The sequence below is a fragment of the Geotrypetes seraphini genome, chromosome 6, assembly GCF_902459505.1.
Source record: "Geotrypetes seraphini chromosome 6, aGeoSer1.1, whole genome shotgun sequence".
Taxonomy (NCBI): domain Eukaryota; kingdom Metazoa; phylum Chordata; class Amphibia; order Gymnophiona; family Dermophiidae; genus Geotrypetes; species Geotrypetes seraphini.
The window spans coordinates 28,194,616-28,210,001 of NC_047089.1; the positions used below are offsets into that span (position 1 = coordinate 28,194,616).

Consider the following 15,386-nt stretch of genomic DNA (forward strand, 5'->3'; position numbering starts at 1 on the left):
CTCTTCATGACTCAAGAAATATAAATGATATGAAAAATGAGTTCATGATGCAAAATTAAGTGCTTTATTGTCAATTGGAATGAGGGAGTCAGTTTCCACACCCAGTCCTGACTCCCCAAATATAGGAAAAATCCATAAACAAAAATATAGCTGAATCCAAAACACAAGGCTCAGCTATCACCTTAATGCAGGTAAGTAACGTTATCCTATAGTCCAAATAAACATCCAAAATGCAGGTTCATTAAACTTCAATAGTCTTTCAATAATATAGCAAGCACTGCTGGTAGTGCTGTAATCAAGCCCTGAAGTTCAGCTGGCTTCTTCCCACTCAGCTTAACTGAACTGATGTGGGGGAGGGGAGTAAGTGAATCCACTATAAAACTTTTCTGAATAACAGAATGCCACGAATGGCCCCACTAACCCTCCTTGTATGGAAAGTGGATTCTCCCCAATTATCTCCTCACTTCCCTCAGGTAATTACCACAGCCAGAAAGAACATTAATTAAACTTCTGGACTTCAGGTATTCAAAGTTTAGTACAAAAAGAAAAACGTTTTTTTTTTCTTTCTTTTTTTTCTCCTGCTTCCCTCAAGCAGGGCAGTCACAGCCAGCACAAGTCCCTTAAAGGAATGCAAGAATCAAACATCCATTCTCACACAGTGTAAACCCCAAACCCAGGAGGATTATAAATCTTACAGCTCTCAGCCCTGCCACTTAGCTCATTTCCATTGGTACCTCTTCAGGCAGGCTGACAGTTTCTCCAAACTCCATGGGTTCCTCACTGAGTAACTGGCTGGCCAAAGGGGCTGTGTCAGGCTCTTGCATTTCCCAGTCCTGAGATTCTGGAAAACCTTCAGCAGGAGAGATCCTTTCCAGGTCTGGCCCTGAGCAGACTGCCCTTCTCCTTCTCAGAGCAGCCTCTAAAGTACCTAGGGGAATCTGACCTGCCCTTGGAGGGGGAGGAGCTTTCTGACGATTTCTCCTGGCTGTCTTTGGGAGCTTAATCATTCCCTTCAGCTGGGAGAGGCCAGGGGAAGGGAGCTCTCTCTGGGACTCTTGTGGGCTGTCCCAACTCTCCTCATCACCTCCCTGGAGCTCAGCCCCGACTGAATTAAAGGGCAAGCTAGGTTTTTCCTTAGGCTTGGTCACAATCCTATCCCCGTGATTGGCCCTCTGGATCACTGGGCCAGGTTTAACAGTAGCCTGCCCTGGCGAAAGCTGCACTTTAGGGATAGGATTGTGACATACCCTCACCTTTAAGGGCTGCCCATCCTGGGATCCTAAATCTCTTTCAGTCACAGTCTGCATTCTCGATAGACTGTCCACATTCGTACTCAACCGCCCTGGCCGATGCAGTACCCGGAACCGGAACGTCTGAAGGGCTAAATACCACCGAGTGAGGCGAGAGTTGTTGTTCCTCATGGTATTCAGCCACTTCAGCGCAGCATGATCGGTTATCAAAGTAAACTCCCGTTCTTGTAAATAATATTCCAGGGTCTGCATCGCCCATTTCGCAGCAAGACACTCCAATTCTACCGTCGCGTAATTACGCTCATTGGGGTGTAGCTTCCGGCTTAAATACAATACCGGGTGTTCTACCCCTAGTACCTCCTGACTCAAGATCGCCCCTAATCCAGTGCCAGAGGCGTCTGTTTGCAGGATCAGAGGTTTGGCTAGATCAATGGACCTCAGGACCGGGTTTGTACACAAAGCCTTCTTGAGGTCCTCTAGTGCCTCTCGGCCCGCCCCCTCCCATCTCAGTGTGTCCGGCCTATCTTTCCTCAACATATCAGTGAGGGCTGAAGCACGGGTGGCGAAGTTGGGTACAAATCGCCTGTAGTACCCGACAAGGCCCAGGAACCCTCGGAGCTGTTTCTTTGATGTGGGGCACGGAAAGTTTCTCACACATTCAACCTTATCGATGAGGGGCCTAATTTGCCCTCTGCCCACCATGTACCCCAGATACTTCACCTGTCTTTGTCCTAGATAACATTTTTTTGGGTTGACAGTAAATCCCGCCAACCGCAATGATTCTAAGATGGCCCTGACATGCCTTAGGTGTTGGCTCCAATCCTGGGAATGTATCACTATGTCATCGAGGTAGGCATCAGCGTAGGCCTGGTGCCCTCTCAGTACCTCCATGACCCCTCTTTGACATGTAGCCGCGGCCCCATGAAGGCCGAACGGCATGCGCCGAAACTGATAGAGGCCCCCAGGGGTGCTGAATGCGGTCTTAGGCCTTGCACTGGACGACAGCGGAATTTGCCAATATCCTTTTGTGAGGTCAATAGTGGAGAGGTATTGGGCCTGTCCTAATTGATCTAAGAGCTCATCCACTCTGGGCATCGGAAACGCATCAAATTGCGATATCTCATTAAGCTGCCGGAAGTCAATACAAAACCTGGGGGTGCCATCGGCCTTGGGAACGATCACAATAGGACTTGACCAAGGGCTCTGGGATGGCTCGATCACCCCCAGGGTTAGCATTTCCTCCACCAAATTCTGCACCAATTCTTTCTTTTTTTCTGCTAACCTATAAGGTTTTACCCTCACTATCCTCCCCGGGGTAGTGAGTATCTCATGGGTCACCACTTTGGTGCATCCCGGTACTGGGGAAAATACATCCTGGAAGTCCCGGACCAGGGTCTCAAGCTGTTTAGCTTGGTCCTCCGATAAACTGGTCCCAATATTGACCCCTTCGGACTGCCTTAAATCAGCTATTTGAGGCCCTAAGTCCTCGTCTTGCTTCTGTTCAGCTATCACTGCCAACACCTCTCTTTCCCGCCAGGGCTTCAGAAGATTAACATGGTAAGTCTGTACCCTATTCTTCTCATCCCTGACTCTATAGTCTACCTCATTGAGCTTTTCCACAATCGTGACGGGCCCTTTCCATTCGGCGAGGAATTTGTGGGGGTCCGAGGGTATGAGGACCAATACCCTATCTCCTATTTTAAGTTGACGGGACTTAGCAGTCCGGTCATAATAAAACTTTTGCCTATCTCTACTCCACTCCAAATTGTCCTTCCCTATCCGCGCCACTTGTGCTAGTCTCTTCCTTAACTGAGTCAGGTAGGATATAACATTAGTCTCCTCCTGCTCCTGGGACCCCCACTGATCTCTAATAATGTCCAAAACTCCGCGGGGGGTTCTCCCATACAGCATCTCGAAGGGACTGACCCCAAGGGAGTCTTGCACTTTTTCTCTGGCCGCAAACAATACTAACGGGATGAACAGGTCCCAGTCTTTCCTATCCGGGCCTGTCACTTTTTTTAACATCTGTTTAAGTGTCTGGTTGAATCGTTCAACCAACCCATTGGCTTGTGGGTGGTAGGCTGAAGTTTTTATGTGTCTAATTCCAAACCCTGTCCAGAACTTCTCCATTTCTCTTGACAGGAAATTACTCCCCTGGTCAGTAAGTACCTCCTTGGGGAATCCTACCGTGCAAAACAGCCCTACCAATTCTTTCATAATAGCCGCCGAGGAAGATTTCCTCAGCGGGAAAGCCCATGGATGCCTAGTAGCCACATCCATGACGACTAGAATAAAATTATGCCCCCTAGGAGTCCTCTCTAGCGGTCCCACCATATCCATGGCTAACCTTGCTAGCGGTTCCTCTACCCTAGGGACCGATACTAACGGGACCCGTGGGGGTTTCTTGAGGGATAGTTTTTGGCAGATGGGGCAAGACTGACAAAAGCGTGCCACCTCCTGGGATAGGCTCGGCCAAAAAAACCTCCTCAAAACCTGAATTTCGGTGGCCTCTGCCCCTTTGTGACCCGCTAGGGGATGGTCGTGCGCAGATTGCAATATCAACTTGCGAAACCCTTGAGGTACCATTAGTTGTTCCTGGGTCTCTTTCGAGGGCGGCCCTCCCCTCAGCCTATATAACAGTCCCTGCCTTATGCGAAACCGAATCTTCCCCGGGATAGGTACAGAGACTTGCTGCCAAGCTTCCTGGAGCGAGGCGTCGGCCTTTTGTTCGGCCTGAAATGTGGGGAAAGCCTCTCTAATATCCTGGGGAAGCCAGGGTATTTCCTTTAAACTGGTAACCTTCCTTAAAGCCTGACTCCTCTGATGTTTCTGAAGTTTTTTCTGGGCGGAGGTTTGTCGAGACTGTCTCGATGAAGGACTTCCTACCACCTCCCCTCTAAAGGGAAAAATATGGTCAAGCCCTTCCTCCTCCTTAGTCTTCACCGGACCCTGGGAGCGTGTCCCCACCAAGCCCTGTCTGGCCCTTAGGCACTCCCCCAAACCTTCCCAATCTCTACCTAAAATCAGGGAATAGGGAGCTTTGGGCACAATAGCTAGATCTACCCTGTAGACCCTATCTCCATACAACATCGTCGTTGGCCGGAGAACATACCTGAGACTATCTCCATGCACACACCTAATGACCACCGTCCTTTCTTTCCCACTTATCTTTTCCCCCGGGAACAGACAGTGATACTGATCAGCCGCCAACATAGATTGGTCTGCACCCGTATCTATTAGGGCCATAACCTGTTTTCCAGCAATTGAAACAGGAAGTTGGTATTCCCTAGGGTTATATTTATCTGGCCCCCATTCGGCTACTGGGTCTTTCCTGGTCCCACAACTTCGTTGGACATGCCCCTTTTCCCCACAGCTCCAACACCGCAGAGGGCTTCTCTTAAGGGTCTTCCTAACGCGGGTGTCTCTTCCCCCCTCCTTAGGCTGCCTTGAGTAAGGAGCGGAATTTACTTCAACCTCGGGAGAGGGCCACAGACTGTCCAACCAGTCACCCTCTACATCGTCCCTAACCCTTTTCCCCTGGGGTTCGGTCCTTTGAGCATCGCCCCCCCTGGGCCTCCCTAACCCTTGGTTGGGCTCAGGACCATCCCTGCCTTCAGTTATGTCCAGCAAAGGAAAAAGGTTCTGTCCTACCGCAGAGGAGCTGTTCTGGTCCACTGTCGACATAGTGGGAGTTTCGGCCCCCGGTGGTCGTAATAACTGTCTCAGGGCCTCGGCCTGGGTGTTCATCACCCTCATCAACTCCTCATGCTGTCGTACTTGCCCTTCTTGCTTATGAGTCCATTCGTCCTGGCTTGCTTTCAGGGCGGCCTGTAGGTCCCTGGACTGGCTTTGCCTGTCGTCCCTCAGGAACGACATCCACGGCTGTGGCTGGTCCATCTTGGCCCGACACCTGGGAAAAAATAAACAGAGAGACCAACCCAAGTGCGGTACCAAAATAACTGGGTAGCCAATCCCCTCACCCACCCCTGGTCGGGTACCTTACCAGAGGGCTAGGCGAGTCGGCGCCTTTGGTTTGTAGGCCTCCTTGGCCCCCAGTCGCTCACTGCGTCTCTGTCCTCCAATATAGACGTCCGGAACTCCTGAGGTTTCTTCCCCGACTCTGGTTCTCTGCCGGAATAGCTGGACTCCTCCGGACACTTGCTTCCACTGCACCGCCGATTGGAAGACGTCTGGAACCCAGCTCCTCGCAAACAGGAACCAACACAATAAACTAAAAAAACAAGCTAAAGAAATAAATCATTCAAAAGTCCAAACTTTTTTTTTTTTTTTTTTTTTTTCAACTATATCCAAAAAAAATTTTTTTTTTTTCCCAAAGTTCACTGAATGTCCAGCAGGAGGCGCTATATCCCACTTCTGACACCACTTGTAACGGAGCCGGTACCTGTGCCTTCAGTGATGCCGGTCTCCGCTCACCTGAACGCCACCTCGACGTGCTTCCTTTAGGTAGGAAGTCCTGCTGGAACACTCTTCATGACTCAAGAAATATAAATGATATGAAAAATGAGTTCATGATGCAAAATTAAGTGCTTTATTGTCAATTGGAATGAGGGAGTCAGTTTCCACACCCAGTCCTGACTCCCCAAATATAGGAAAAATCCATAAACAAAAATATAGCTGAATCCAAAACACAAGGCTCAGCTATCACCTTAATGCAGGTAAGTAACGTTATCCTATAGTCCAAATAAACATCCAAAATGCAGGTTCATTAAACTTCAATAGTCTTTCAATAATATAGCAAGCACTGCTGGTAGTGCTGTAATCAAGCCCTGAAGTTCAGCTGGCTTCTTCCCACTCAGCTTAACTGAACTGATGTGGGGGAGGGGAGTAAGTGAATCCACTATAAAACTTTTCTGAATAACAGAATGCCACGAATGGCCCCACTAACCCTCCTTGTATGGAAAGTGGATTCTCCCCAATTATCTCCTCACTTCCCTCAGGTAATTACCACAGCCAGAAAGAACATTAATTAAACTTCTGGACTTCAGGTATTCAAAGTTTAGTACAAAAAGAAAAACGTTTTTTTTTTTTCTTTCTTTTTTTTCTCCTGCTTCCCTCAAGCAGGGCAGTCACAGCCAGCACAAGTCCCTTAAAGGAATGCAAGAATCAAACATCCATTCTCACACAGTGTAAACCCCAAACCCAGGAGGATTATAAATCTTACAGCTCTCAGCCCTGCCACTTAGCTCATTTCCATTGGTACCTCTTCAGGCAGGCTGACAGTTTCTCCAAACTCCATGGGTTCCTCACTGAGTAACTGGCTGGCCAAAGGGGCTGTGTCAGGCTCCTGCATTTCCCAGTCCTGAGATTCTGGAAAACCTTCAGCAGGAGAGATCCTTTCCAGGTCTGGCCCTGAGCAGACTGCCCTTCTCCTTCTCAGAGCAGCCTCTAAAGTACCTAGGGGAATCTGACCTGCCCTTGGAGGGGGAGGAGCTTTCTGACGATTTCTCCTGGCTGTCTTTGGGAGCTTAATCATTCCCTTCAGCTGGGAGAGGCCAGGGGAAGGGAGCTCTCTCTGGGACTCTTGTGGGCTGTCCCAACTCTCCTCATCACCTCCCTGGAGCTCAGCCCCGACTGAATTAAAGGGCAAGCTAGGTTTTTCCTTAGGCTTGGTCACAATCCTATCCCCGTGATTGGCCCTCTGGATCACTGGGCCAGGTTTAACAGTAGCCTGCCCTGGCGAAAGCTGCACTTTAGGGATAGGATTGTGACAAAACGGAAGCTCCAGAAGCAGATTTCATACCTGCTACAGAGTCCACCACGGAGTGGCATTATCTGCAGGTCCTGGGGTCGATGGTGCAGCCATAGAAATGGTCACTTGGGCAAGAGGGCACATAAGGTCTCTCCAAGACTCTTTTCTCAGTGGTCTCCCCAGATGAAACTCGCTTCAGCAACCGCTTCCCTGATTTCCGGAAGTGAAGATCAGTCTGAGGTGGTATCTGCAGCTGGCTGCCCTCTCATATGGCTATATCTGTAGCGTATATCGGAAGCAGAAAGCAGCCTCCGATCTCTAGAGGGGTGGTAGCTTCTTGAGCAAAGTTGCAGGAAATACCATTAGAAGAGATTTGTAGAGCAGAGATGTGGTCCACCTTTCATACTTTCTCACAGTTTTACAGGGTTGATATAGCAGCTCACCTGGACACAGCTTTTGGGTCCTCAGTGTTGGCTCTTTCCCACCCAGGACACTAGGGACTGCTTAAGTACATACCAAATGTTCAGGACCTCTACACCCATCTACAGGAAAGAAGATTATCAAGATAAAGATCTAATCTTTCTTTCTGATGCAACGGGTGTAGAGGTCCTGAAACCCGCCCATCAATATTCCTTGTCCCTGCTTATGATATCAAGAACGGGGCTACAGAATAGTAGACCCTCTGCCTCAGTCAAGAATGTCTTAACAGAGTTTGCATTTCCCTATCTAGCAGGGTTGCAGAGCAAAAAGGCTCCTTGAATTCAAGAGCCAACCAAGACAACTATAAGATCTCTCAGCTGTTGGTGAAGGTTGCACTCAGGTAGGTGGCTTGATGGATCTATCTTGTTTTTTTTCCATTTTCATGTTTATCATATGTTTTAGGCATGTTACTTACAGAGCAGAACAGAGCATTAGTTATCATAAGGGAGCTTCCCCATAACCCCTTCTTCTGTTTTGATGTTATTAGGTTGCTTTGGTACAACCTGAGAGTCTACAGTACAGCCCACTGGAGAAGGAGGCGGAGCTGAAGAAAATAATTGATGCCTTCTGCAAAACACCCGATTTGGGGGTGAATTCCCAAGCTGTTCAGGACTTCTACACCTGTCTACTGGAAAGATTATCGAGGTAAAAGGTTTTATACAGTGTTTATTCTATGGTGCTCACTAGATATGATCAATTCAGTACACATTTCTGACATTTTTTTAAAAATACATTCAGTACATAATTATGGTCTCTCTTGAGTGCCATAATATTTGTGTGCAGCACACAAAAACATATATATTGAGTATATTAAGTGCCTGAATACGGTGTCTCTCTCTTTTGCCATACCTTTACCAGTTTAAATGCATTAATACTGTCACATATTGCCACATTCAGTACAGGCAACCTGGTCTCTCTCTCTCTTTTTCTATCCCTTCTTTGGATCACCTCACTGGAGTACAGCAGCTGAATGATATCTGGACTCCTTTCAAGCCAGTGTATCCCTCCCTGTATGCACAGACATCATTTCATCACATGGGTGAACTTTACCAGTTTAAAGAGACTGACAGATCCTGTGCAGACATCATTTCATCCCAAGTATGCATCTCGCCAGTTTAAAGAGACTGTCAGCTCCTACTGAACTAATTCATCTTCCTGCACCCTGACTGCAAAGATCTCCTGCTTCTCTACTTCCTCACACATGATGTATCACCTCAGAGCTGGACACTTTTGTTTTCACCTGTTCTTTCCACAAAATGTTTCCTGTTCATTGGATCCCCGAATTCATGACAGCCACCTTCCTAAGAATGCTTTGCTGTACAGTTCAACTTATTTACTGAACAATATCTGGTGTAGTCATTCACCTCTGTCCTCCATCAGCATTAATGGGACAACCTACTCCATACCTCTGGTTACTAATGATTCTATGGACATTCCAGACTTTATTTCATATGCTGTGCATCCACTCACTACCTCTTGGTATGGGGAATGAGACATTTCACAAACTGCTGAATTTTACAGAACTCCATTCTTACATTGAACAACTTAAGAAAACCTCCAAAGAAGTGAATCATACCATCACTTTTGAAAATGTACAGATTGCACAAACTGTTGAAAATTTGCTACGAGATGCTCATGTCTCAGTTTAGGAACTTTTCTTTGGGTATTCGCCCACTGCAAATCATGTATTTAATGTTTAATTCACCCTATCATTATCTTAATTATTGTACAAATTTTGCTATGTATTGTTATGATTTTCCTTTGCTGTAAAATGAAACATATGTACATTTCTTTACAACGCATATCCCACAAAGTTCCTCCTAGCTTTTAAGACAGTTATACATGAATTTCCAGTATCTTCTCTGACACTTGCTAATTTGGTTCTGATTTGGTTGATTTGGCATGGCCTATTGCATTGCATACAGGGTCAGACATAATATATGATCTCAAATCCCATACTCTCATACTCATGGCATCTTGGTACCTTTACGCCTGAACCTCCTGAGAAAGCTCCCTGCATCCCTTATACACTGTTCATTTGCTCAACGATGGGTAAGATATATCATATTGGATTTACCTGCCCAGATAACTGTACAACCTAAGACAGAGGTTTGAACTCATAATGGGAACTGTTTATCTTCATAGCTTGGAGATTGTGCAGGACAAGGGGACGTGTAGATATAATGTTGGAGGTAAGAGAGGCATCCGCGAGAGGCAAACTGACTGTTTACAAAACAGTTGCAGAAGTGCATGCCATATAGAAGGGTCCCACAAGCTTGCCTTCATTTAAAAAAAAAGTATGAGAGATGTCAGCCTCAGCATTTTTGGTTGGCCTAATCAATGTCAGCAAAGGCCTATGGGAGATCATATCATTTATGTTTGACCTTAGGGCGTGTCATTGCAAACAGCCTTAACCAGCCTAAATTAAATCAGTGCTTAAAGGTAACAAAGGACCTTACAACAAAGCGGTGCTAAAGACAGCTAAGATGTGTTAATGTCTGGTGCTTAAGATGGACAGCTTAAGATACACAATAAGTCCAGGTACATGAGCTAGCACAGATAGCTAAGGTTAATCAGAAACCATTGTCAGAGGCATACTGGAAATTACATTTGACTCCAGTCTGTAAGGGACAGTTTCATCCTCTATTCTTCTCCAGTCTCTCATACATCACTCACCTTCCTTATCCATGAAACTAACCATTGTTTCAAACAGTTTACAAAAGATAGGGCTACTTAACTTCAATAGATTCTATGGAAGTTTAATAGATTCTATTTTTAGAATAAGACTCCAATCTATAAAAGCCTCCTCTCTGCATCACCCCCCCCCCCCCTCCTGGGTCTCCCTGGATCATCACCTCTCTCTTGCTCTCTGTTTGGAACATCACCACCTTCTTCTCTGTCTTTCCTCTGAACTCTGTAAGGCAGGGAAACTGCCTTTTCTCTCTCATTAATAGTAATGCTTAATTGTAATCTTTATGAATCTTGCTGTTCTGTAATATTAAGCTTATTTCTGCACTATATATATATATATTCTCTATGTAATCACTTCTGGCTATGCTTATCATTTGATTTTACTTCCTACTGAATCTTCTGTGAGGGTATTGGACCTGGCAGATTGTAAGGCCATCTCAACATTACCCCTCCAAACCTTACATTAGGGGAGCTAAACCTTACAGTAAGAACCTAATCTTTCTATTTTTACTGTTTCTGTTTATTTTGTTGCCCTAAGATTGTATGATAATTTCCAGATATCTTTCTTTGTGAGCTTTGGAGACCAGGATACAGTAAAGTTTCTTTTCTTTGAAAATTTTTGCATTTTTTATATTTTGTAATTTGATATCATATACATCTCCCTGTTTCCATTCATGCGTGTATATTTGATTAGTAGATATTTAATTTTATGCTTTTTAATTCTGAATGTATGTGCAAAATTTTGTTTTTAGACCCCAGAGGCAGATAAATAGTGCTGAAACACTGGATGTGTCAGATTCCTGTGTTTGAGTTAATTGTCTCCAACATCACTTCTAGTCTACTGATGTTTTTCCCAAACCTAACAGAAGCTGGAAATAATTATACAAAAGGGGGTCAAGAATGTCAGTCTTAGAGAAAAATAACTCTCCAAAACCTAACAAAATGGAACATGGCATGAGTGAAAAATAGTGAAAAACCCCACATTGAGTTTGAAAGTAAGCCACGTCCAACCATATCCAGAGAAATAAGCCACCACCCCCCAAAAAAGAAAGCCCAGTATATTTCTCTGGGAGAAACAGTTCTAACATCTGCAGCACGGAAACTAAGATAAAATTAAATATAGCAGTTAGGAAATTGCTCTTTTCAAACTGCCTATCTTATTCTATACTTCTTCCCCCTCCCCCCACCAGCATCTGTTTCCCAAAATTGCCCACATCAAATCTATAAATGTACAAAAATCTATTCTACTAAGCAAAAGAACTGCTAAACCTGTATGCAAACAAAGTTGACCATACACAGTATGATAGAAGGTGTGCAATGAACAAATGTTAGTATAAGATTAAAATTGAATCTAGAGCTCTGAACCTGGTCAGAACAGCCTCCAAAACAATGGGACGAAAAAACCTCAGAACCCCACCACCACCCTACAGAGATTGAGTAGTGGATTACAGACAGGGTAGGGAAAACTCATAGGCATAAAAAACCTCCTCTAGTGGGCTTATCTTTTAGTCTTGTGCAATGCAAAGATTCAAAAAATTCAATCAGTCATCTGTATAAGAGCAGAATATTTTACTTATTTGAACACAAAAGATCAAAAAACACAGATGATGGCCAGGGTTCCTCTATCCAAGCTACCTCAGGATGTTGAAACTTCGATCGATTCCTTTCAATCACTTCATCTTAACCTTCTGCCTCCTTTTTTCATATAGGGTGCAGGCGGAAGATAGCACATCAGCTTTTCTTCGAGTGCTACAACAACATGTGGATCCTGATGTACAGCTGGTATGTATTGTGTTAGCTTTTATAGAGGGGCAAGAAATTGGTAAGAATGATGGATTATATGTTCTCATTGATGCTGTTGAAATGACATTTTATTTTCAGATCTTATTATCTTGAGATTTCACTAATTACAATGTATGGGTAACCTTGGCATAATGCAATTGATGGCATAGCAGTGCTCCAGCTGCAAAGTTGCAGGTGTACCGTATTTTCGCGGATATAACGCGCGCGTTATACGTGATTTTACGTACCGCGCATACCCCTCGCGCGTTATATGCCTGAGCGCGGTATACAAAAGTTTTTAAACATAGTTCCCACCCCGCCCGACGCCCGATTCACCCCCCCAGCAGGACCGCTCGCACCCCCACCCCGAACGACCGCTCGCACGCGCTCCCACCCGCACCCGCATCCACGATCGGAGCAAGAGGGAGCCCAAGCCCTCTTGCCCGGCCGACTCCCCGACGTCCGATACATCCCCCCCCCCGGCAGGACCACTCGCACCCTCACCCCGAAGGACCGCCGACTCCCCAACAATATCGGGCCAGGAGGGAGCCCAAACCCTCCTGGCCACGGCGACCCCCTAACCCCACCCCGCACTACATTACGGGCAGGAGGGATCCCAGGCCCTCCTGCCCTCGACGCAAACCCCCCTCCCTCCAACGACCGCCACCCCCCCAAAGAACCTCCGACCGCCCCCACGACCCCCCCACCCCCCTTCCCCGTACCTTTGGAAGTTGGCCGGACAGACGGGAGCCAAACCCGCCTGTCCGGCAGGCAGCCAACGAAGGAATGAGGCCGGATTGGCCCATCCGTCCTAAAGCTCCGCCTACTGGTGGGGCCTAAGGCGCGTGGGCCAATCAGAATAGGCCCTGGAGCCTTAGGTCCCACCTGGGGGCGCGGCCTGAGACACATGGTCGGGTTTGGCCCATGTGCCTCAGGCCGCGCCCCCAGGTGGGACCTAAGGCTCCAGGGCCTATTCTGATTGGCCCACGCGCCTTAGGCCCCACCAGTAGGCGGAGCTTTAGGACGGATGGGCCAATCCGGCCTCATTCCTTCGTTGGCTGCCTGCTGGACAGGCGGGTTTGGCTCCCGTCTGTCCGGCCAACTTCCAAAGGTACGGGGAAGGGGGGTGGGGGGGTCATGGGGGTCGGCCAGGGGGGTCGCGGGTCGGCTGGGGGGGGAGGGGGGTTTGCGTCGAGGGCAGGAGGGCCTGGGATCCCTCCTGCCCGTAATGTAGTGCGGGGTGGGGTTAGGGGGTCGCCGTGGCCAGGAGGATTTGGGCTCCCTCCTGGCCCAATATTGTCGGGGAGTCGGCGGTCCTTCGGGGTGGGGGTGCGAGTGGTCCTGCCGAGGGGGGAGAAGAATCGGACGTCGAGGGGGGGCATCAGGCTTTCAGGATGGGGACAGGACTTCAAGGGGGGACAGGCAGATCTTCAAGGGGGTCAGGCAGACCTTCAAGGGGGACAGGACTTCAAGGGGGGACAGGCAGACCTTCAAGGGGGGACAGGCAGACCTTCAAGGGGGGACAGGACTTCAAGGGGGACAGGCAGATCTTCAAGGGGGACAGGCAGATCGGGGCAACCAGAGGAGAGTCGGGGCAGTGCACCGAAAGTCAGGGTGAGTCGGGGCAACCAGAGGAGAGTCGGGGAGGGCGAAAGGAGAGTCAGGGTGGCCAGAGGAGAGTCGGGGAGGGCGAAAGGAGAGTCGGGGTGGCCAGAGGAGAGTCGGGCAGCATGCGCGTTATATGCCTGAGCGCGGTATAGAAAAGTTTTTGTACATATCGTGATTTCTGCGCGCTATACCCCTGTGCGCGTTTTACAATGGTGCGCGTTATATCCGCGAAAATACGGTAATTTTACTTCTGTTACATCCACTCTGGATTCTGTACGAATGGTATTCAGTCCCAACCTGTGAACCAGGTCTTTCAGAAGTGACACTCACAGCTTTCAGCACCTCCCACAATACAGCATAGTATAGTGCCCCCTTCAGTTTTTTCCTTCTGCAAGCGAACTGTGCAGAGGTGTTTCAAATTTGCTCTGCTTTATTTTTCCATTTCTTTTTGATGAATGTTTGAATTTTGGGTGGCTTCAGTGCCCTGAGACCCCCTTCTTTAGGGGATCTCTGCCTGGGAAAGGACGCAGAACCAAACTGCAGCTTCACAGGGCAAACCTTCAGGTGGACCTGTGGGGTCAGCCTGCGGCATGCCACTTCAGGGCTTGGGATCCGTTCTCCTAGGAGCCAGCTTGCCTTCTAATCCTATCATAGGCTTAAGCACAGGCTGTGGGCACCCTGAGTAAGAGTCCTCGGGATCTTAGGGTACCGGCTGTGTATTTCCCACCACCATCGCATTTCAAGTTCCGTGGGGGTGGAGGTCTCGGTTGGGGTCCATCCGACTGGCAGCCCGAAGATTTTGTGAATTGGACTGATTGGAGAAGTTTCTGAGGCAGAAGATCCTTTCCCTTCACTTCAGTTGCAGGAAAAGAACTGGCAGTGAATACAGTCGCATTATTTCCTATGGAAAATTGAGGGGTGGGGGGCTGAAAAAGTAATTTTTGAGGGTTTCCAAGGGTAGGGTTCAGGTTTGCCACCTCTAAAATCCCTATTTTTGAGGGTTTTGGTTTTTAATTAAGTTTCCACAGGCCGTTTTTGGCACGATTTTTCTGATGGTGGCCATCTTGGATTTTGAACAATCTTTTTTCTGCTTCAAAATCCCTCAAATTCTCAAAAATCGATAGGGATGGACTCCTCAACCTGTGCTAGCATAAATCCATGTGTTGGTTTGCTGGATTGACAGCGGAGGAATGTCCATGTACCACTTGCCATAGTGTGCACAAGGAGGGGGACAGGAACTTCAAGCTTAGCCACTTCCACTTCTTCCAGGGCCAGAGAATCATCCTAGGTCAGGAAATGGGAAGAAAATCCCACCTGGTACCTGAAACTAGTGAGGGCACAAAGCACTGGCATGTGGATCCCATGGGTCTTTCGAGAGTCTCTCCAGGGGTTGGTCTTTGCTAATGGCGAGGCTTCTCCCCAGAATTTGTCCAGCTCATGTGGAGAGCATTTTTAATGGACCTGGGCCACACTTCACTGTTGGAGGTTGTGTTGCAATGTTTCCAGGGTGAATCGTCTCTCCCTAAGCTCAGTGATCTGGTTCCTAATGCCAATAACCACTCCAACCCAGACTGACCGAGTTGGAAGACATATTCCATGCCACTTTTATCACTGGGTACTACCTCGGTCCTGGATGACTCCAATTCAGTTTTTGGGTCCATCAAGCAAGATACCTCTTTGGCCCCTGATCAAGGTGATGACCCTTCTATATGCTGGTCTCGGTCCACCATTTTATTATGGATGCGGTCAAAGAATTTAAACTTGAACTGCAGCCTTCCACTTCTCAGTGTACAGTTATGAGCCACTCTAGTACTCAGACCTTGTTTTTTCCGGCACACTCGAACATCATTGCTCTGGTTACAGAG

General features: G+C 47.6%; 1 protein-coding gene across 3 annotated transcripts in view; it reads left to right on the plus strand.

Annotated features, from left to right (window-relative positions):
• The window catches only part of PIWIL4 (piwi like RNA-mediated gene silencing 4), a 211,334-nt gene that overhangs the window by 134,637 nt on the left and 61,311 nt on the right, over window positions 1-15,386 (plus strand). For all 3 annotated transcript variants that reach the window (XM_033947501.1, XM_033947500.1, XM_033947502.1), the window contains exon 14: window positions 11,841-11,913. In XM_033947501.1, the coding sequence (XP_033803392.1) occupies window positions 11,841-11,913 (73 nt within the window). The remainder of the gene's footprint in view (window positions 1-11,840; window positions 11,914-15,386) is intronic.